We start from the raw sequence: 22,295 nt of genomic DNA on the forward strand, positions 1-22,295 counted from the left end.
TGAAGTGTAGTGGCGTCATCTCGGCTCACTGCAACCTCCACTTCCCAGGTTCAAGTGATTCTCATACTTCAGCCTCCAGAGTAGCTAGGACTGCAAGCATGTGCTACCATGCCTGGCTAATTTTTGTATTTTCTTAGGAGCGACTGGGTTTCACCATGTTGGCCAGGCTGGTCTCGAACTCCTGGCCTTAAGCGATCCTCCCACCTCAGCCTCCCCAAATGCTGGAATTATAGGCATGAGCCACCGCACCTGGCCTAAACCATCTTTTACTTTAAATAAAACTGCGCATTGCCCCTCCACATCATCCCCACTTACCTCCACCCTCCAGAGATTTCAGTAGGCTGCACTTTAGAAAGTCACTGAACTATTCTGGAAGGTTGCTGCATGGCCTTACTAAGTCATGCGCATCCTGTCTACTTCCTTTGTTCAAGATCTCCTGGAGACAGCCCACTGTTAAGAGTTATTATCAGGGCAAGAGCTAGGCCATCACTTCCCAAGAATGTCCTGCCAGGATCTGAGTCACTGAACCTTATTCTAGGGCATGCTCCTCTGCCTTTGACTGCACTTTCAGCCTCCCTAAAGGACTCATAGAGGAATTAAGAAAGGGAGATTTGGGAAGTTCCTTGAGCCTCACACAATCCAGATATACTACATTGTCATATCCACAAAAAGAGACTGGTTCATTCACAAATATATATTCAGCCCCTAGTTCTATGTTACACATGGTGGTGTTCAAATATTTGTTTAGTAAACAGTCAAGTAAATATACCCCAGAAATCTGAGATGAACTAACATCTAGTATACATTTCCTAGGATCACTGGGAAATAGAAATTATCTTCTACTGTTCTTTTTTTTTTTCTGAGATGGAGTCTCGCTATGTCACCAGGCTGGAGTGCAGTGGCACAATCTCGGTTCACTGCAACCTCCTTCCTCCTGGGTTGAAGTGATTCTCCTGCCTCAGCCTCCCAAGTAGCTGGGACTACAGGCGCCTGCCACCACGCCCAGCTAATTTTTGTATTTTTAGTAGAGACAGGGTTTCCCCATGTTGGCCAGGATCGTCTCGATCTCTTGACCTCATGATCCACCCACCTCGGCCTCCCAAAGTGTTGGGATTATAGGCATAAGCCACCGTGCCCAGCCTGTTCTTCTGTTAATTTGGGGGCACTAAACCTTGAGATGGCATGAGCTCTAGACTAAACTTAAATTTCAAGCTGGTTAATCAATCTGTTTGGTTAAGCAATTCTATTCATTTCCCGGAATTGTCTTTCTTTCCTTAATGCAAACATTCTTTGTGCTACCTTAGTTTTGTTAAGCTGTTTATTATAAGATCAAGTATTCTGCCACTACCGGGTACACATCCAAATATTATAGTTTTTCCAAAACAGCATAATTATAAACTGTCATGCCTGGATAAACTAATTGCTTAAGGAGATTCTAGCCCAGTGATTCTGCTAAAGTATAACACTCAGTGACCTACCACATAATACACATGCAGCTGAATACTATTATCTTAGAGCCACTTGATAATGGGCATATTTAATTTTTGTGATTTCCTCATAGGTCCTTCACCAAGACTACGAATTCAACCAAATCACAATGTCATAAAACTTTAAATTCTTGGGAAATATTTTTAAACAAATCAAAGTTCCTTTGATAAGAAACCTGAATATTGAAATGTGATGTTTTTGAAATGACATTTATGAAATGGCATAAACCCAGGCAGACTCATAAAACAAATTAAAGCTAAAAAGAACAGAGGCAAATACAATAAATATAAAAAATGTATTGGGCAATATTTACTAGTATCCAAAGCCTATATTTTTCTCTATCCCCAATTCAGTTTCAGAGATGCCAGTTTTCTCTTTGTTTTGCTATTAAAAAATAATATTCCTTGATTTGTTCAAATTCTAAATTCTAAGGCATACATACACAAATTTGTGTGTTCACCTTTTGTGTATATTTGGAGTGCTAGCTACTTAAATGAACATGGCATGAAATATTTTCAAATTTTTATTCTATTATTACTCTTCTCTAAATGTGCCTTCTTAAAGTTCTAGTTTCTATAGAATGACTTTTCTTAATGTAAACTGTATCTCTCCTGGTGCAGCCATAGGTTTTTACAAACACAAAGTAGACGTGGTTGGTCAAAAATGGATACTGCACTGACTCTAATACATAAAAATGCTGTGATTACAGGGACCTGCTGCTATATTAATACTCCTAGTAGATGGACTTCGTGCTCTTTTCCATTAGTTGTATTCACAGCCTCACCTGGTTCCCCTTTCTAAGTCATATATTTCCTAGAAAGTGACAAATGATGATATGACTACAGTATTTGCAGAAAGGCAAATCAGTCACTACAGTATAGATCATATGAAATGTTTAAGGGAAAATTAATATTAAATACTTCCTAAGGGCAAATACTGTAAAGAATACTTTCACTTAACATATCTTATTTAATTTAATATCCTATTTATTTTGGTATGATTTTATTTCATTCTCATCCTAACCCTGTCAGTAAGAAAATCCTCTAATTCTCCAGGGCTGTACCTTTTCCATTCTCTGTACAAGGTTCTCCAATTCTGTAATTTGACTGTGTTTTTCTTCAAGTTTTTCAGCAACTTGATTCAGATTTTCAACATGTTGTTTCAATTTCTGTTCTTTTTCAAGCTTGTTAACCTATGGTCAGAGAAACAGTTGTGTTGTGAAAACTCTGTTTTTATTAAACCTATACACATATTACCTCTTTCTACAATTTTCTAATTAGCCAAAAAATTCAGAATTCATACTTGTTTAGAATTACTTTTTTTGATTTCAGTGTTTCCTTCAAAATAACCCTGATAGACTACAATAACATTAAATCAAGAATTAAAATTATAATAAATATAAATATTCTTCCTAGAATGCTTCCATTTGTTACCATAAAGCATACTTCCTGAATTGGTATAAGAGAGCATAAAGCATACTTCCTGAACTGGTATAAGAGAGAAAGATGCTAGTTTAACAAAAGCAACATTTTTTACTTTTTCTCAACAATTATTATCCAGAACAAAAAAAAAAAGTACAGGTTCAATTAAAACACGTTTTATTTTTAATCAGAAAGTGTCATAAAATCAGAATAACTCTCCTCAGAGTGTCACCGTGCTACTTCATAGGCATAGAGCAGAGGTTGTGCTGAGGGATCATAGGAGAGAAGTCTCCATCTAGCAGGTAATAGGCTACAGTGGGACTGTGTCGACTAACTTGTTACTCTTCCGCATGTGTATTTAACAAAGCTTGACATTTCAGAGGGAAAAATAAGTGTCTGGCTTCCTTTGTAAATACCAAGAGGGCCTTTCAGTCAGGTCACTCCAGGCTAGTGCCGAGCCCACATTACAGGGGTGCATGCTTCTTATCCCCACAAGCCCCCCCATAGCATAGCATCCTCATCAGCTTCCCGCTTATGTTCTTCACATCACTACCACAGCTTGATGCGTGAAAGGGTATCACCTAGGCAGTGAATTTCCTACTGTACTCCCCTGGGGACCTTCCTACAGCCTGAGCTGACAGACACCTGGGTGCCCCAAACTATTATGAGTGAACTTACCTTTAGCTGTTTTATATTTTTAATTTTGGCAAACACACACACACAGGCATACACACACTTTTTTGACTTCTCCAGTTCTAGAATATATTTTTCAGACAGATTTTATTGGCCCTAGTGTACATACTTCAGATTTAAAAACAAATGAACAAAAAAGAACATGTGTAAGTGTATGTACATTTTTTATTTTTAAAATTTATATATTTACATATTAAAATATAAAAATATATAACATATATTATTTATTATACTTTATATATAATTTATATATTATATATTATAAACTATATATTTTAAAAATATATATAACTTTATATATTTTTAAAAAACATATAGGTACATATTTTGTTTTCTATTTTCTATAACCCAAAGTATGTATCCTAAGTCCAAAACAATTTTGAAACCATGTGTCTAGCCCAACTCTTTCATTCTAGAGACAAGGACACCCAACTCCAAACAGGAAGAATGGCTCAGTCTGGGTCATCTAGCGAGTCAACGGCAGAACCTGAAGAGAAGTTACCAGTCAGGGTCCGCAGGGCCAGCCCAGGTTTCCAGGCAGGGTGGCACTGCCTCCTTCCCACCTGTGCTCATGGGGGGTCTGGGCAACAACTGCAACACAGCAGCTCAGCAACATCTGGGGGTGTCGGACTAAGCAGGGGCGAGGGAAACTGGCAGAAAAGACTAGCACACCACTCCTTTCCCACGTCTTTTGCCAAGTCACTTGGCCATTGCTTGTTTCATTTCTAACTATTCCAGAAAGATGAACTTGAACAGCTTGGGGTGGGGGCTAGCTCTCCAATAGACAAGCTGCGTGTTTGGTACCTGGAGTAAGTGTCTACTGTCCTCATGCTTCTTTCTCACTTCTTCAGATTGTGTTTGGTAGTTTTCAAATAATCTCTGGGCTACGTTTCTCAGAGCTGCTGCTCCTGCTTCTCTGGAGGCTTCCAGCTAGAAAAAAGGTCACTATGCATATTCTGACATTTACAACAAAAATTTTAAAGGCAGAACAGTTTGATAGGCAATTAAGAACACCAAGGGTATAACTATACCTTTTACAGCCTCATAGACAATGGATAGGAGAGAAGACACTGTTATTTGGTAAGAGGAAAATGTAAAAGGAGAAACTCCCTATTTAGAGGGGCTGTTGAAGAGGCAGATTTGCCATAGTCAAACCAAACCAGAGCTCTGTGTACAGTAATGCCCTGCAGTGATAGTCCTCACTGTTCAGATAACTCCATGCCGCTCTATCAGCTTATACACTTATTTGCAAGCCTTTTATCATTAATGTCCATAACAGTGTTAAAAAGTGTATCTTCCTGAAATAGAAGTGGGACAAGGTTAAAGTATTGAGGACAATAATGCTAACATGTCATGAATCTTTCCGGGATTTAACCTGAGGAAACAATCAAGAATGACTATAAAGATTTCCCTATCAAGATACTCATTGCAGGACTGCATATAAAATAAAACTTAAAGAGGAAAATCAAAAGCATTCAGCCATAGACAAATTTAAAAAATATTGTGGCATTTGACTATGAAGGCTATAATTAATATTTATTTAATATGAACACACTTTAAAAAATGTGTTGTGGATTGTGGTAAGAACACTTAACGAGATCTACTAAGTGTGTACAGTACCGTATTGTGAACTATAGGCATAATATTATGCAGTAGATGTCTAGTCATCTTGCATGACTGAAATTGTATAACTATTGAACTTTTGTGAGATATTTTCAATAACAAAAGAAGCCTCAAAAATAAAACAGTGAGATATGATTTGTGAAATATAAAAATGCTTCTCTATGTAAGGGAACACACAGATGGACCTATGGATGTGTGTAGACATCTCTCTGCTTTTATAGAGCCACCCATGCTAACAACCCATCCTATTAGCTCAAAGGCTCAAAACACAGAATTTGAAACTTCTAACAGTCATACCTTGATTTTCAATACTTCATTCTCTTTGTTCATTTCTAAGAGCTGTAGGTCTTTTCCTTTTATCTTTTTCATGAGCAAATCCAAACTGCAACAAGAAGGATCCATTTCAGAATCAGAGCCCTGCTGAAGGTTTCCACAGTGCTGAAACGGACAAATGAAAATCATAGACCTAACTATCTTTTCCTCCATAAGCTTTGACAACAGTAATGATCATTTAGTATTACATATAGCAAAGAGGCTTCAGGTCAGCATAAATAAACATCTTTTGAATCTCAAATATCAATGAGAAATTCTGGAAGCACCTGACTTCTATATTTGCTCAAATTTGAACAGATTCTTATTTTGAAAGAGGTAGAATGACATTTTAACTTTTATATTTTCTATAGTTTCAAATATACTGATAAGTGCTTTTTAGGAGATAAATAATGTCCACAAGGCCAGACATTTTTTAAAAATCTAAGTTGTCGACATAATTACATTTTTGTTACATTGCATTATAGACTAACAGTCAGACCTAACAGTTACAATACATAATGGTCAATGTTTGGTGATGCTTCACTGTAATTACCTCATATTAAACTTCCAATCAGAGATATCAGAACTGAATGGCACTGCCATTATAACCCGATGTAAGCTCTAGCTTACTGAAAATACACTTGGAACATAAATATCATCTGGAATTGTGGACACACGGAGGTGAAAAAGAAATAGTAAACCATCTAACTTAACCTGTCCATTTTACAGATGTAGAAACTGAGGACCAGGGCCCCAGTTTCTGCAGCAAAGGAGCGCAAGAGCTCCTGGCACAGCCTCTTGAATAGTTACTGTGTGCTCTTTCTGTTCTTTCAATTTATTTCAAAACAGAGAAACGATTACACAATTATACATACCCTACAATTGTAATAACAACTTCTATTTGTTAAACATCTGTTATGTGCCCGTTCATCTTTTACATATTTTTTACATACAGTCCTTTATCTGAATACTGAAAACAGTGGAAGGCACTAGGCCCTTTACACAGGTGAGGAATTTGAAGATGGAAGTTTAACGAACACACCTAGGGTTATACCTAAAGTAACTGCCAGACCAGAATTAGAATCCCAGTTTGTTTAACAACAAAATATATAATATTTTCACCATAATATAATAACTACGTCTGTAGAAATAAAAAACAAAAAGAACATAGTGTATGTGGATAACATCCTCCCTCACCATAACTCTGCCACAATTTGGTTTCTTATAGTCCAGACCCTAGTGCATATTCCTACTCTCCATATACAAAGTAGGAATTCTTTTCTTTTCTAATTTGTTAAAGAATATTTGACAGAAAAAACTCTTGTAGAAGGTAGATTATCAGCAGAGGTAGATGGCTACAAAGATCATTGATCAGTTCTTTTCAAACTTCAATATGCCTATGAATTACTGGGTGATAGATCTGGTTAAAAAATGCAGATTCTGAATCAGGAGGTCTGGGGTAGAGCCTAGATGCTGCGTTTCTAACATGCTCGTGCTGATGCTGCGCTGCTCGGACTGCAGACCACATTTGAGAGTAGCAAGGCCCTAGATCACTACGGTGAAATTTCTACAGGGCCAGAGGGCTGATGTTTTGATGCATGGTGGATCTGCTGACCTTCTGTGGACTGAGGTGGCTGAGGCGGACACACAGCAACACAATGTCGTCAACATTACTAGGAAGCTCCTCCTATGTATGGTGGGCATTTGGTCCTCAATTTCCTTGGCCCATGGACAGCATTTGACAGAGGTGTCCCGCCCTGCTTCTGAAACCCTCTCCTCATTTGCCTTCAGTGACTCCTGCTAAAGTGGCCTTGACAGGAGTAGCTTCAAACCACAAAATGTGAGCAGATCAACCACACATCAAATCACCAGCCCTCTGGCCCTGTAGAGACTTCGCCATGATAATCTAGAGAGTACTCTCAAGTGTGGTCTACAGTCCCAGCAGCTCAGCATCAACAGGAGCTTGTTAGAAATGCAGCATCTAGGCTCCACCCTAGAACCTTGAAATCTCCTGTTCCTTCTAATCCACCAGCCTGATCTCAGCTTCCTGAGATGGTTCTTCTTCCTAACATCTCAACACTGGGAATGGGCATCTCAAGACTCAGTCCTTAGATCTTCTCTTATTTCTCTCCACACTCACTCTCTTGGTAAACTTCTCCAGTTTCAGAACTATAAATACAATCCTTAAATGCCCAAAATCTCTACCCTGTATCCTGGACCTTCTAGCTCAGTCTTCTACCTGCAGCTCCAGAATCAGATGTCCAGCTGCCTATTAGAAGCCTCTACTTGGAGGTCTAACAGGCAGCTCAACATAGCCCAAACTGAATTTTTTAATCTTCCCTATCATTCCTAAACATAACCTTGTTTTCTAGTTTAGAAGTACTTTAAATAATAATGGAAGCCAGTTATGTTAGTGTGGGAGGCTGAGGGTGATGAAAATGACTACATTTATGCATCATACCCCATGTTATGGTGGACTCTGTGGCCATGCTTACAGTGGACAACACTGATGAAGTACACTTGGCTAAGATGTGGTTTAGCTTGGTGTAATCCAGGCAAAGCTAAGTGCAGATTGCTCGACCTGAGGTATATAAAGCTGATGGTGGGGAAGGGAGTGCATTCAAGCTTATCAACTACTTATCTGACAAAGTCTTCACTCAACTCAGGCCTAAAAGCTTCAACTGTGTATGTCTATTCATGTGGCCCACGTGAGACTAAAAGCTCTGCCTGTCATTGGGAAATGCTGCTGTCATGAATCTTGGCTAGACCAACATGTTCTCATTTACTTTCGATAAGTAAGCCTTGTTTAACATATTCAAGTAAGGCCTAGCCATTCCAATTTGATCTCATAACATTTGTGGTTAAACATTTCACACATATGGCCGTTAACATCTTTAGATATGCATGAAATATTTCAACACTCATCCTTTGAAGCTTCAATGAACTTAGTAATTGCCCAAAAAGTTACTTTAAAAAGTCTAAATGGCTTTATGCTAACTTTCTGCAGGAAATTATTACCTTTGTATCTAGTTTGTTATTTGTACTGTCATGTCTTATTCCATCTTTAAACATTTGGGTTCTGATCTTTTCCAGAGTAGTTCGAATCTAGAAAAGGAAAAAAAAATTAATTTGTTTCAAAGGCATTTAATGCCGAAAGTTTTTTTCTCAATACCAGTTACAGGGTACCTGATTATCTAGAAAGTAATACATATATATTGATATCGGATTTAAATAACTGCCACCATCAACCTAACTTGCATTTAGGCTAATATTGTTCGGATTGCTGAAAGTAAGCATTTGGTCTTTACAACTCTTTCTCAGACAAATCTGAAACACATCACTTAAGTAAATATTATCCCCAAAACAGTTATTATTTAGTAATTAGTACTTAATACTATTTAGTTTTGTTTTGTCTTTTTAGTAATTTAGTACTAATTTTCTGTTTAGTAATTACTATAAAACAATTACTACTTAGTAATCACTATAAAATAATTACTGTCTACTAATTACTACAAAATAATTACTATTAAGTAATTACTACAGAATAATTACTGAGAGATCATACGCATTTATGCATGAAATATAAGCCCCATGTCTTGATGACCTATGGAGTTGCAAGACACTCAAAGATGATGGAATTAATTGATCTGAGCAAGTTATAAACTATGCCAGAATTTGTCCATTATTTAATTAAATAATCCAAAAAGTTAAAATGTGAAATTTCTCTTTTTATTCAGTATCCTCTTAGACTGTAAGACTGTGAGAGTAGGAGCGAGGTTTATACTCTAGCACATTTTTAAATTTTTTATTATTATAATTTTTTTTTTGAGACAGAGTCTTGCTCTGTCACCCAGGCTGAAGTGCAATGGCGCAATCTCCACTCACTGTAACGTCTGCCACCTGGGTTCAAGTGATTCTCCTGCATCAGCCCCCGAGTAGTTGGGATTACAGGTGCCCACCACCACACCTGGCTAATTTTTTTGTATTTTTAGTAGAGACAGGGTTTTGCCATGTTGGTCAGGCTGGTCTGAAACTCCTGACCTCAGGTGATCCACCTGCCTCAGCCTCCCAAAGTGCTGGGATTACAGGCATGAGCCACTGTACCTGGCCTACTCTGGCACATTTTAAGTGCTTAATACATGTCTGTTGTAAGAAACAGTTAAGAATATATATTTCTTGTCAGCCATTATCATTTTGGATTCTCATAAGACTTCACACGTTTAATGAAGTGACATGCCAACCCACAGTCACTGGCAATAGTTACCCTGAACTGTGAAAAGGAACAAGGTAACAAGGGGCACTAACTCAGCAGGAAATGTAAACATCTACTTGGGAACATGATCAACACTCATGAAACCACTGGAAAACGTTATAAAACAGTGGGAAATCCAGTGGTGAATAGTGAGGGACAAATTAAGTGCTGATAGGTGTTCTGAACCCTCCTGGCCCATTATTCAATTTTACTGAGTGAGGAAAATTATTTTACTCCAAGCGTAGGAACAGTTTCATATCCTCAAGAGAAATGACTGAACATGGGTTTAAATTTCATTTAGGAAGTGTCCTTTGCCAAATTAGAGTTGTTCCTTTACGTATGTTCTATGGAGAGGGAAACAAAGTCCTCCAGCCCATATTGGAATTTCTCTTTAAAAATCATATCATACTAATGATTTCTGCTACCCACATACCTTTTTCACATACTCGGTTTCTTCAATAATGTGAGCGGATGTAGACTCATACAAGGCAGAATTATCTTCCATCTTATCCCTTGGGGGAATTTCTGTGGTCACTGTCACCGTTGTCATTGTGAATTCCGGCTTTAAGAAAACATAAATCAGCTAAGCAAAACAGACTGTTTTGATTGTATGATTATGTGGTTCATAAACTGAAATAAGTTGTTTTATCACTATGGTGAAATATAGCAGAAAAGCTATAAATCATTGGTATCTGTATATAGTCACAAATCCAGGAATTAATTGAATATAAAGCCATATCATCTGAAGGAATCTTTAATTAAAAATTTAACATTTAAATAATCTAAGAAGGTAAATCTGAAATTTCTCTTTTTATTCGGTATCATCTTAGGCTGTAAAAATCTAAAATCTCAGACTGTAAAAAGGAATGAGGTTTATAGTGTAGCACATTGTAAGCACATAATAAATGTAGAATTAACATGATACAATTATAACAAAATTATGTTTTGTGTGTGTGTGTGTATCTTCATACATAGTCCGTGAAGGTGATTTACTATTAGGAGAACTAATAGTAAGAGTCTGGAAAAACCCCATGCCAACAAGAAGAGGATAGATTAAATAAACTATCAACTGCTAAAGAGTCATCACTAGGATATATTATTATCTCATGAAAAAGCATAGAGCAGAACAGAATATATAATATATTTTCTACAAGAAGGGTAGGAAATAGGAATGGAAGGAAGAAATCTGTGTCTTAAGGTTTTAATACTAAACCACGTATATATTTTATCTAACTATGAAATAAAATTGACAGAAAAAGTAATCATCCAAAATAAAGGTGAAATGAAATAAATTAAACAAATAAATATATCTGTATATCAAGTCCTATAACCACAAGAATTATTCAAGTGATTAAAAATGACATACCAGGAACTATTGATCCCTGCTGTGCTATATTCTAAGAACAAAAAGAATAGCAAAACAATCTTGAACAAATATTCACTCATAATATTGTTAGTGGAAATATTGGTATTGCTATTTTGAACTGCGAACTGTGTTTGTGTGTGTTTATGTACACAGGTTCACACTGTAGAATAAAGCCAACAGGTAATTGTGTTAACATCATGAAGAATCAAGCCATTTAGCATAAAAGAAAAAATAAAATATAGAACAAAAATGTTAGGTGAAGCTGGGCATGGTGGCTCACATCTGTAATCCCAGCATTTCGGGAGGCCAAGGTGGACCGATCACTTGAGGTCAGGAGTTTGAGACTAGCCTGGCCAACATGGTGAAACCTCATCTCTACAAAAAATACAAAAATTGGCTGGGCACGGTACACGTCTGTAATCCCAGCTACTCGGGAGGCTGAGGTACAAGAATCACTTGAACCCAGGAAGTAGAAAATAATGATTTCTTTTCCTTAAAATAATATATATTCTACCTTTATTCACCGATAAATCTAGAAATAGTAGTGGTTAGCATCCCTCATGGCCAGACTGTAGTCTTTGAATATCATATCCTACTAAAAAGAAACTAGGACTTCTTGACTGATCCAGGTCTGGGGTAAGAAATATGTAAAGTGAGCCTATAATTATTATTTACTATAATAAATGGTAAATAACCAATAAGTAAACTATAATAAAAAGCCCTGTGAGGTAGGATTATTAATCCTATGTTACTGATAAGAAGCCAAGACTCCACTCCCATAGCCTGAGATATCTGGTCATATCAGCAAGCAAAAAAAGTGATCAAATACTACTTGAATAAGACACAAAACCCATTCTGAAGAAGAATGTCTGTGATGGATTGAAACTTATCAAAAATGTTAAATCCCTGAATTTATGATGACTGAAGAAAAACCCACAACATCACAATGCTCACTGTCCACCTTTAGAAGCACATAAGGCAAAAGCTCAATGCACATAAACCAAAAGTATACTAAAACCTGGCAAAAAAAAGAAACAAGCATTTATTATATGAACTGTATTTCATAGTAACCAAGTAGTTGATGAGGGAAAGTTTATTTAATGAATTCCAGCTAATAAATTCAAAAGGATTGATAAAATATAGAAAACCTATATTTTGCAACCCTTTATGAAGTAAAAAAACCTAAGCATCATCACTTAAAGCTAAAAACATTAGTGAATATTTAATGAGGAAACTTTAACCTGAGAGACCCCATTAATCAATCTTAACATAAATTAAGGATCTTAAGAGATACAGGACCAAATGCAACATATGAATCTTGTTTGGATTTTGATTCAAAAAAAATCAGCTATGTAAAGACATTTTTTAGACTAACTGGATAATATATGATATTAAAGAACTGTTGTAATTTTGCTAGCTGTGATAATTATGACATTCTTTAAAAGGATTGTATCTTTTAGTGATACCTACTGACATATTTGCAGGTGACATTGTGTTACATTTGGAACTGCTTTAAAACTCAAAGAGTGAGGTGAAAGCAGATGGGGATAAAGATTAAGGAAGTTTAGCAAAATATAGATAACTATTGAAACTGGGTGACAAGTCTGTAGGGTTCATTGTATTCCTCCAAGTATTTTGGTTTTGCTTGAAATTTCTATAATAAATAGTAAATAACTAACAAGTAAACTATAATAAAAAGCCCTGTGAGGTAGGATTATTAATCCTCTGTTACTGATAAGAAGCCAAGACTTCACTCCTATAGTGACATTAACTTACCCAAGATGAAGTAAAATTAAGAGCTAAAACTCCAACCTTGGTCTTTTAGAAGTTCAGAGATGTTTCCATCGTATTAAGACTGGCTTCCCTGGAGAGAAACGATAACAACAACAAAATATTTAAAATCTAACAATAACCTAGGCTGAAAAAAAACAAAGAATTTGCATATTTGAGAGCATCACTTTGAAACAAGATCACTTCTGGGGATACTACAAAGTCCTTTAATCTTCAATGAAATTGACAGAATATGCCAAGAATTTTCCATTTTATTATAAATCCTCTTAGCAGCTATGGCTTCTATTAAATATTTGTTTCGGCGGAAGTTGATTTGGCAGCAGCAACTCTGCAAGTGTGCTTTTGCAAACTATGAGTGGAAGTACGTCTCTTACTGGGTCCTCTGAAGTCTCTTCCGGGATTAAGATATTGGTGCAAAACAAGATTTAAATGCTTGAAGTAAGAGAAACACCCATAGGGTCAATATGCAGTACGCTTGGAAGCCAGAGAGAGGATGGTCAGGCCAGGGTAGGGTTCAGCAAACCCCAGCCTGGGAGCTCAATCAGGTAACCCTCCTGTTTGTATAGCCCCAGAGCTAAGAATGGTTCTTACATTTTTGAATGGTCAAACAAAAAATCAAAAGAAGAATAACATTTCATGGTACATGAAAATTATATGAATTTCAAATTTAGTATTCATAAAAATGGTTGAAAAAAATCAAAGGATAACATTTCATGACACATGAAAATTATATGAAGTTCAAATGTAGTGCCCATAAATGAAGTTTTACTGTAATGCAACTTGGCCGTTTGTGTACATGTCTTTTATGTTGCTTTAGCACCACAAACAGCAGAGTTCAGTAGTTGTGACAGAGAAAGTATGTGGCAGGCAACGCCTACAGTATTTCCTATCTGGCCCTTTACAGGAACCATTTGCTGACCTCTGGGTTAGGGCTTGGCAAGGAGTGGAGCAGGACCAGCTGGAAAACAGAGAGAAGCAAAGCAATCGATCTGGCCTGAGTTGTTTTTTTTCCTCCAGTACAGTACCCTTGATCTACAGTCCCCTTTGACTGATTTACTTTCATTTTCCTTTTTAGTATGTTATGCAGTGTGTACATTAACAGATGATAAGAGGCATTTTATCACAGGAATGAATCACTCTTTAGAATGAATCCATCTGCATTCTCAGGCTCTTTCATAATTTGAAAATTGCATCGGGTCTTACGTCTTTTATCCTAAAATATACTCTCGTATGTACCTTTTATTCTTAAAATCAAGGAATTTTGTTTCTTGATCACTGATATTTCTGAAAACTTCCCACCTTTTCCACTTACTGGTTGGGCCATGTTAAACAAGCTACATAAAATCTTAGTCTTCACTTAAATAGCTGTCAGATAGGGGTGATAACACCTAGAGATATGAAAATGAGGTTTTTGGTTTTTTTTTAATGCCTGCTAACAGAAGGCACTCAATGGACAGTCACCAGCAATAGTGTTACCCTGTTATTTTATATTATCAATAGCCACAGAAGACAAGCAGGGCAGGTAGTTCACATCTATCTGGTTGCAAAGCTTTATAACTGTATCCATATGAAATTAAATTCCATATCTGTCTTTGGTTCAGAAAACTTTTGTACCCAGAGTCCTTGGTTTGTAGAAAGAAGCCCAAGGGGAACATAAGCCGGCAAAGTCCAAATTGCCATATGGCATTACTATCCTAGGGAAAATCCATGTTAGCATTTTATTTCAGCCAGAAGTAGATTAAGGGGATAAAAATTTCAAAATAAATCACAATCAGTTAATTAAAGTAAGGAAATACTTTTATTTGTCTTATGCTAGAATGGATTGAAGACAGCTTACAGGTGGCATCACGCCAAGAGGAGATATTTCCTAGACAAGAGCCTTTCAAACAGGGCTCCCAGGGAGGAGGTGGAGGGCTGCTGAATAGACAGAGCTCTGCCACCTCAACTTCAACCACAGCAGCTCTGCTTTGTTCTGTCACACACACTGAATTTTTCCATGAGGCTTTCTGTGAAGAAAGAGGGTTCCACAGCTGAAACAGTTTAGAGGCAGCCTGCCTAGTCTCATGGCTCCATTCTGCCACTCCGTACCTGTGTGACCTCTGTCAAGTCCCTTAACTGCTCTGTGCCTCAGTTTCCTTAACAGTAAAATGAAAATAATATTAATTCTTAACAACAATAATCAATGTGGGGTTGTTCATGAGTTAATATTTGTCAAGCACGTATAGCAGCACATATAATATATAATAAATTATTTGTACATATTTGTCAAACAAGTACATAAAATATGAAACCATTATCCACAGTTAAGGATGACAAGCAATCTGAGTGGTTTCCTTTCTTCCAGGAAAGAAGCAGGTTACATTTTAAATAATCTGCAGACTGAACTGGGCTATGAAGGAAAAATTGCTTTGGAGGACTTTAAGACTAGCAAATCTGTGGTACAAATTCCTTATTGCTAATGCGCTGATTATTTGTCAGTTTCCTCAAACAATGATGCTACCATCTAATGAAGAGTTTACAATCCACAAAGCAATGTACACATATTATAGTGAATTGTAATCCATATGATAAACCACCACACCACCAGGCACCCAGGAGAATCTACCTGAACCTTGTGCTCTGGTTAATGACATGAGAACAGCAGAAGTTTTATAAAATAAACACAAACAAGTGCCTGTGACGGGTTGAACTGTGTCCTCCCTCCAAATTCATGTTAAAGTCCTAACCCCCAGTTCCTCAGAATGGGACCTTATTTAGAAATAAGGTCTTGCAGGTGTAATTAGTTAAGTAAACATGAGGTCAGGTACTGGAGTAGGGGCGATCCCTACTCCAATATGCCTGATATCCTTATGAAAAGGAGCAATGTGGCGAGAGACAAGAACACCGAATGCCCTGTGAAAATGAAGGCAGAGATGTAGCGATGCTTCTATATGCCAAGGAACATCAACCATTACTAGCAAACCACTAGCAGGGGAGAGGCACGAAACAGATCTCGCTCACATCTCTGTAGACACCTTAATCTTGAACTTCCAGGCTCTAGAACTGAGAGATGATCCATATCCCTGTTCAAGCCACTCCGTGTGTGGTACTTTGTTAGAGCAACCCCAGAAAAAGATTACAGACACTGTTTATATTGTAGAGACTGTAACAAGGGTGTTTCCTTTCTTTGCTTGACCCTTGATTCATTTATTGAGAGAGTAAATATTTACAGAAAGCCACTGTGTTAGGAACTGTGGTTACAGGGCTGAGCCACAGACCATAGTTTCATAGGATTTTCAGTACAGAGGGAAAGACAGACATTAAACAAACAGGTAAATAGAGGGAGTCTAAGGGAGGCTGTGATGAATGACATGAAGAAAAGTCAGTCAGGGGACTGAGGGTAAAAGGAGGTGCTGTTCTAGATGAGCAGTGAGGGAAGCTGATCTGAGGAGGTGGTATTTGAGCAAAAGATGAAGAAATCAAGTGCAAGCCATGTGGCTCTCTAGGATCTAGGAGAAGAGAGTTCCAGGCAAATGGGAAAGCAAGAGCAGAGGCTGGCATGTGCCTAGAGCAGTGTTCTGGTTTTTGTTGTTGGTGTTTTTTTTTTTTTTATTTTTTTATTTTTTTGAGACAGGGTCTCACTCTTGTCCAGGTTTGAGTAGAGTGGCGTGATCTCTGCTTACTTCAACCTCCGCTTCCTGGATTCCAGTGATTCTCGTGCCTCAGCTTCCCAAGTAGCTGGGATTACAGAGGTGAACCACTACACCCAGCTAATTTTTTTGTATTTTTAGTAGAGATGGGATTTCGCCATGTTGGCCAGACTGGTCTTGAATTACTGGCCTCAAGTGATCCACCCACCTTAGCCTCCCAAAGTGTTGGGATTACAGGCATGAGTCACGGCACCCGGTCGCTAGAGCAGTGTTCTAAGGAAACCACGGCAAACAGCAAAGTCTACCATTTTCTTTTCTTTTAATGTTGCAAGACCTTTTTCTTTTTGACCTAAACTTTTTGAGACTTCCAGTTTGCCTAAGGAGTTGTCTCCTTGGCCACATTAAAACAGGCTTAGCCGTTGCTATTACGGATCCCCCAGGATTGAGGCAAAGACAAGAGTGAAGCTGCCAGGTACTGCAAGGTGTAAACAACTGACCCCAGGTCAGCCCAGAGAAGGGGCAACAAAATATGATTGACCACACAGAGGTATTCTCCACTCACGTCTGGGGCCTGCTGATTGAAAAGCACCATGCTGGATGTCTGGCAGGTTTTGTCTAGCTAGTGTTTGAATCTCCTTCCCAGATATGCTGAGGCACCGTCTGTATGAGTCTTGCAGGAAAGGTCTCTTGTTCATGCTCACTCCCTGGAGCTGGGGCATAGGGACAACACCTAGAATCAGCCAAATGAGAGCTCCCGCTGGAAGTGCAACTCAGGGAATGGCCATCTGGCTGGTTGGAGCCGGAGGCAGTGGAAATCCAGTCATTGTTCAGGAAAGGGAAGGAGTCTGTGACACAGAGTGGTGCTTCAAGTGGCAGCAAATTCAGTGGCCGTATCCAGTGGTCAGTGGCTAGTGGCTATGTCAGGAGGACCCTAACTCCTCATCCCACAACCTGATTTCACTGGTGTCCTAGTATATGAGATCCTCCCATTTTCCAAACCTAGTTTTTCAACATTCCCTTCAATTCCAGTAGCTGCTCTATATCCTCTCAGTAAATTCTTCTTCTACTAAGTCAGCCAGAATCAATTACTCCGGATTGCAATCAAAAGCCCTGCTTGGTTTCAGTACAGTTTCTGAGTTTTCAGGTTTTCGTTTCCTGGTTCTAAGGGATTACTTGTTCATTTTTCATCACTATTTTATAGAGCTTGAATATTAGAAACTGAAAAAGTAAGTTACTACAAAAGTGCCACAAGGATAATTCAGTTATATGAGAGAAAACAGTGAACTATCTCCAAACCCTTGATGAGACTAATTGTGCCCTGAATACTAAATAGCACACCTGTTCTGCAGCTACTTTACACAGCACAATGGTGACATCCAGTGTCAGCTGGCTAAATCTCAGGTGACTGTGCAGTTTACCTGAAAATGACACACAGTATACGAAAGACATGCATGTTACACTGTACCCAAGTTCTGTTTTCAAATAATAATCTAAGCTTTTGCTAAGTAGAATTAATTTTATTCAACTGCATGCTACTCATTTATATATACACATATATTATAGCCAGTGCTACAGAAAATTCTTAGATATAAGATAAAAGCTATTTTGGAGGAAAAATGAAATATTGGTGTAAACACAATATACAAATACATACTGTTGACAAAACATGTGCCACTTACCAAATAATTTTTCACATATTGCCAAAATTAATCATTACAACACTGTGTTGTAGTTATTATCTTCAGTGTGAGTGTATATATATTATATATATGTGTGTGTATATATATATATATAATGCAATAAGGCACAAAAGAGGATGTAAGATTTTCAGGGTTATAAGAACCTCATCAACTGAACACAAATAGGCTGACCCCAAATTCAGATGTCTTTTTCATGAAACAGTCTATCCTCATAGTTCACTGGCATAATTTGAAGCATTGAAAAACAGCTGAAAGTTTCAGCCAATGTTCAGTTCAGCAACTAAACTGCAAAAAGGTGCAAAGAACATGCATCCCTTCCCATCTGGAGAAGAGTGGGAAGCAGGGGCCAGGATTTGTTAAGTGAGGACTGTATGCCCGGTAGGGTATGCTCTCTATAATACTTCTCACATATGCCCTGAGAGGTTGGCATTATTATTCCCATTTTGCAGATGAAGAAACAAGGCTCAACAACATAAACAAAGATAACTAGTTGGTGGCCATTGGATCCCAAGCCACGAGTTGTCTGGCTCTCTCTCAGGAGTCTGCTAGCTCCTTCTAACTTACCACTTTGCCTCCGCTACATTCTGAAGGAATTTCTAAGCTTCAACTTCTTGGGCCCAAGATAGCTGAAGAATCGAAGTTTTCCAAAGTAGGTCACTAAGTAACAGTCACAGAACTCCTGATGGGAGGTCCCAGGTGTGTCCTTCAGGAGCCTGAACAGATGTTGTTGTCCCAGTAGATTTACTCCATGAACAAAGGCAGTTTGGCTGCATGGCTTAAAAACAAGGGATTTGCACTCAGTTGTTCTGCCTACAAGACTCTGTTCCACTTCCTCGCCAGCTGGGAGGTCCTGGAAAATGATTTAAACTTCCTAAGCCTCGGTTCCTCAACAGAAAAATTCAGATGAGAATGCCAACTTTTTCAGAGTTATGTTAGGATTAAATGAGATATTGCATGACAAGTGCTTAATGTAGTATCTGACTTCATGCACATTAAATTAATATTGAATTATAATGTTTATACTCACAACTTATTGTGGACATTTGCTTGTAGGACATGATTTGAAAGTGTCAGTTCCCAAGCTTAGTTTTCCCCTCACAATTCCTTCCTTACCCCATCAGCCAATTGTTCCTCCTGACTTGAACTTCTCTATTAACAAGTCACCCCAAAACCTGATTAACACTTGCCAGTCAATAAAATATAAAAGGAAGCTGAGGTCAATGACATATGTCACAGTCACTTGCAACATTTACATGATGTCCTTTTAGAAAATGTCATTTGTGGCTCTATAAAATACTTTAGGAGTGAAAAGCCCAGGAATTTATAAAACACCTACAGTTTTCTGAGCTTGTCCTGGATTATTTTAGCTTGAACATAATTTACGTCATTTAAAAAACTATCCAACAAGGGGAAAAAGAGAAACCATAACAGTTCTGGTGAGGATGTGGAACAGGTGGAACTCCTGTCTGTTGCTAATGGGAATGGAAAATGTGGAGCTGCTGCGGACAACAGCTTGGCAGTTTCCTATATAGTTAAATACATAGTATACAACCCAGAAACCCTCTGCCTTGGTATTTATCCAAGTGAAATGAAAAGTTATATTCCATAAGACCTGCACACAAATGTTCATAATTGCCAAATACTGCAAACAATTCAAATGTTCACCAACAGGTGAATATAACTCCTCATTAAGAAGGAATGGACCAGGCATAGTGGCTCACACCTATAATCCCAGCACTTTGGGAGGCCAAGGCGACCTGATCACCTGAGGTCAGGAGATCGAGAGCAGACTGGCCAACATGGCGAAACCCCATCTCTACTAAAAATACAAAAATTAGCCAGTTGTGGCGGGGCATGTGTGTAATTGCAGCTACTCAGGAGGCTGAGGCACAAGAATCGCTTGAACCTAGGAGGCAGAGGTTGCAGTGAGCTGAGATTGTGCTGAGATTGTGCCACTGCACTCCAGCATGGGTGACAGAGTCAGACTCTGTCTCAAAAAAAAAAAAAAGGAATGAATTACGGATATACACAACAACATAGATAAGTGTCAAATGCATCATGCTAACTGAAACAGCCAAATTCAAGGGGTTACATATTCTATGGTTCCATCTATTTGACATTCTAGAAAAGTAAAAACTGTAGAAATCAAAAGGGATTAGTGGTTACTTGGGACTGGCAGTGGGAGACAGGCTGACTACAAAAGGAACACGTAGGACTTTGGGGTGGCGGAATATATCTTGTTAGTGATCATGGTTCTATGACTATAACAATTTCCCAAAGCTTACAATACTCTACTCTGAAAAAGATGAATTTGTACATGTTATTTAAAAAAATAGTAATCTGGCAGGATCTAGAAAAAGCAATGCACAATTGAGATTTCAAAATCCAAGAACCTTCACTGATTTTATCAGAAGTAACTGGAAGCCAAAATTAATTGGATTTGTTTTTCTTCATTCAAATTCTTGACCACCAAAACAGTGTAAATGATAAAATATATATATATATATACAGATATAGAGATAGATAGATAGCAATGGAATCAGTGTTGTTAAAAACAACAGGCAACTGGGCTGCTGATTCTAGCTCATGCTACATGACTAGTCAATTAAACTTAGCATTCAGTATGACAGAAACAAGGAAAGCTGGTTTATTAAAGGTGATAAAGTAGAAGGAAATATATAATAATACATAGGAAATATAAGAATATTTCCAACAAACTTTAAATCTAATTCATGAACCTAGAACTTTTTTTCTCATCTATCCATTCCTTTTCTAATAGCTTTCTAGATCACAATATGTTTTCATTCTTCATATTTGTCCATCTGCATATACACTGTTGGATCAATGATGAAAATGTCTACTTATTCAGGGTCTGAAACAGCCAGGACCCTACTTTTCTTTTTATTTTCTTTTCTTTTTTTTGACAGAGTCTCACTCTGTCACCCAGGCTGGAGTGCAATGGCTCAATCTCAGCTCACTGCAACCTCCACCTCCCAGGTTCAAGCGATTCTCCTGCCTCAGCCTCCTGAGTAGTTGGGACTACAGGCGTATGTCAGCACACTTGGCTAATTTTTGTATTTTTAGTAGAGATGGGGTTTTACCATGTTGCCTATAACTGGTCTCAAAATCCTGACCTCAGGCGATCCACCCGCCTCAGCCTCCCAAAGTGCTGGGATTACAGGCGTGAGCCACCAAGCCCGGCCATGACCCTACTTTTCATCAATACCGTCGCCCACCCTCCCACACCATGAAGATGTTTGATATATCCAAGAGCAGCGTCCTACCAAATTCCAGGTGTTTATAGAAAGACAGAAGTGTCAGAGGTAGCCTCCCACTTTGAGTAAAACTAAGTTCCTTGTATCAGATCACAACAACGTAAGTGACCTCATCAAAATAAATAGCAGGTGCTTACACTTCAATACCAATCAAGCCTTCTTTCTCTTGATAGACCAACATAGCTTGGTGAATGTCTCCGCCCCGGAGTATTTGAAAGTGAGAATGATGAAGGGGGATTCCTGTAGATGGTAAATACCTCTTAGGAGATACTTGGTATAAAATCATCAGTATAAGGCTAGAAAAAAAAATGCATTTGTTTTAGAATTTTAAAAATCCTTATCAAGGAAACAAAGGTGTATTACCAATCGAGATTGATTACTCCATCCAATCACACACAGATCATCAAAACAGTAGTAGTATTCTCACCTAGGAGTTTTAGGAAGTTGTTTTGACATTTCCAGCAGAAAAAAATGTGTTGCAAATGAAGACATTCAGCTTTGGAAAACTATATTATTTAACCTACATTATCTTCTTTTCAAATTGTAGATGTTAAAAAAAAATCTTTCGCATTCTAAATTGCCCATAAAATAGACTTTAAAAGCTGGCCACAGTGGTTCACATCTATAATCCCAGCACTTTGGGAGGCCAAGGTGGAAGGATTGCTTAAGGCCAGGAATTGGAGGCCAGTCTGCATAACACAGTGATACCTCGTCTGTGAAAAAAAAAAATTTAATTAGCTAGGCG

General features: G+C 38.0%; 1 protein-coding gene across 1 annotated transcript in view; it reads right to left on the bottom strand.

Moving 5' to 3' along the window:
• CCDC68 (coiled-coil domain containing 68) overlaps nucleotides 1–22,295 on the bottom strand; it is a 55,684-nt gene that overhangs the window by 29,324 nt on the left and 4,065 nt on the right. Inside the window, exons 2-7 of the mRNA XM_011949080.1 lie at nucleotides 12,932–13,019; nucleotides 10,223–10,351; nucleotides 8,556–8,642; nucleotides 5,523–5,663; nucleotides 4,407–4,532; nucleotides 2,552–2,680 (exon numbers count right to left, since the gene is read on the bottom strand). Of these exons, the coding sequence (XP_011804470.1) occupies nucleotides 2,552–2,680; nucleotides 4,407–4,532; nucleotides 5,523–5,663; nucleotides 8,556–8,642; nucleotides 10,223–10,339 (600 nt within the window). The 5' untranslated portion in view covers nucleotides 10,340–10,351; nucleotides 12,932–13,019. The remainder of the gene's footprint in view (nucleotides 1–2,551; nucleotides 2,681–4,406; nucleotides 4,533–5,522; nucleotides 5,664–8,555; nucleotides 8,643–10,222; nucleotides 10,352–12,931; nucleotides 13,020–22,295) is intronic.

Source organism: Colobus angolensis, unplaced genomic scaffold (assembly GCF_000951035.1).
Source record: "Colobus angolensis palliatus isolate OR3802 unplaced genomic scaffold, Cang.pa_1.0 Scaffold108, whole genome shotgun sequence".
Classification (NCBI taxonomy): Eukaryota; Metazoa; Chordata; class Mammalia; order Primates; family Cercopithecidae; genus Colobus; species Colobus angolensis.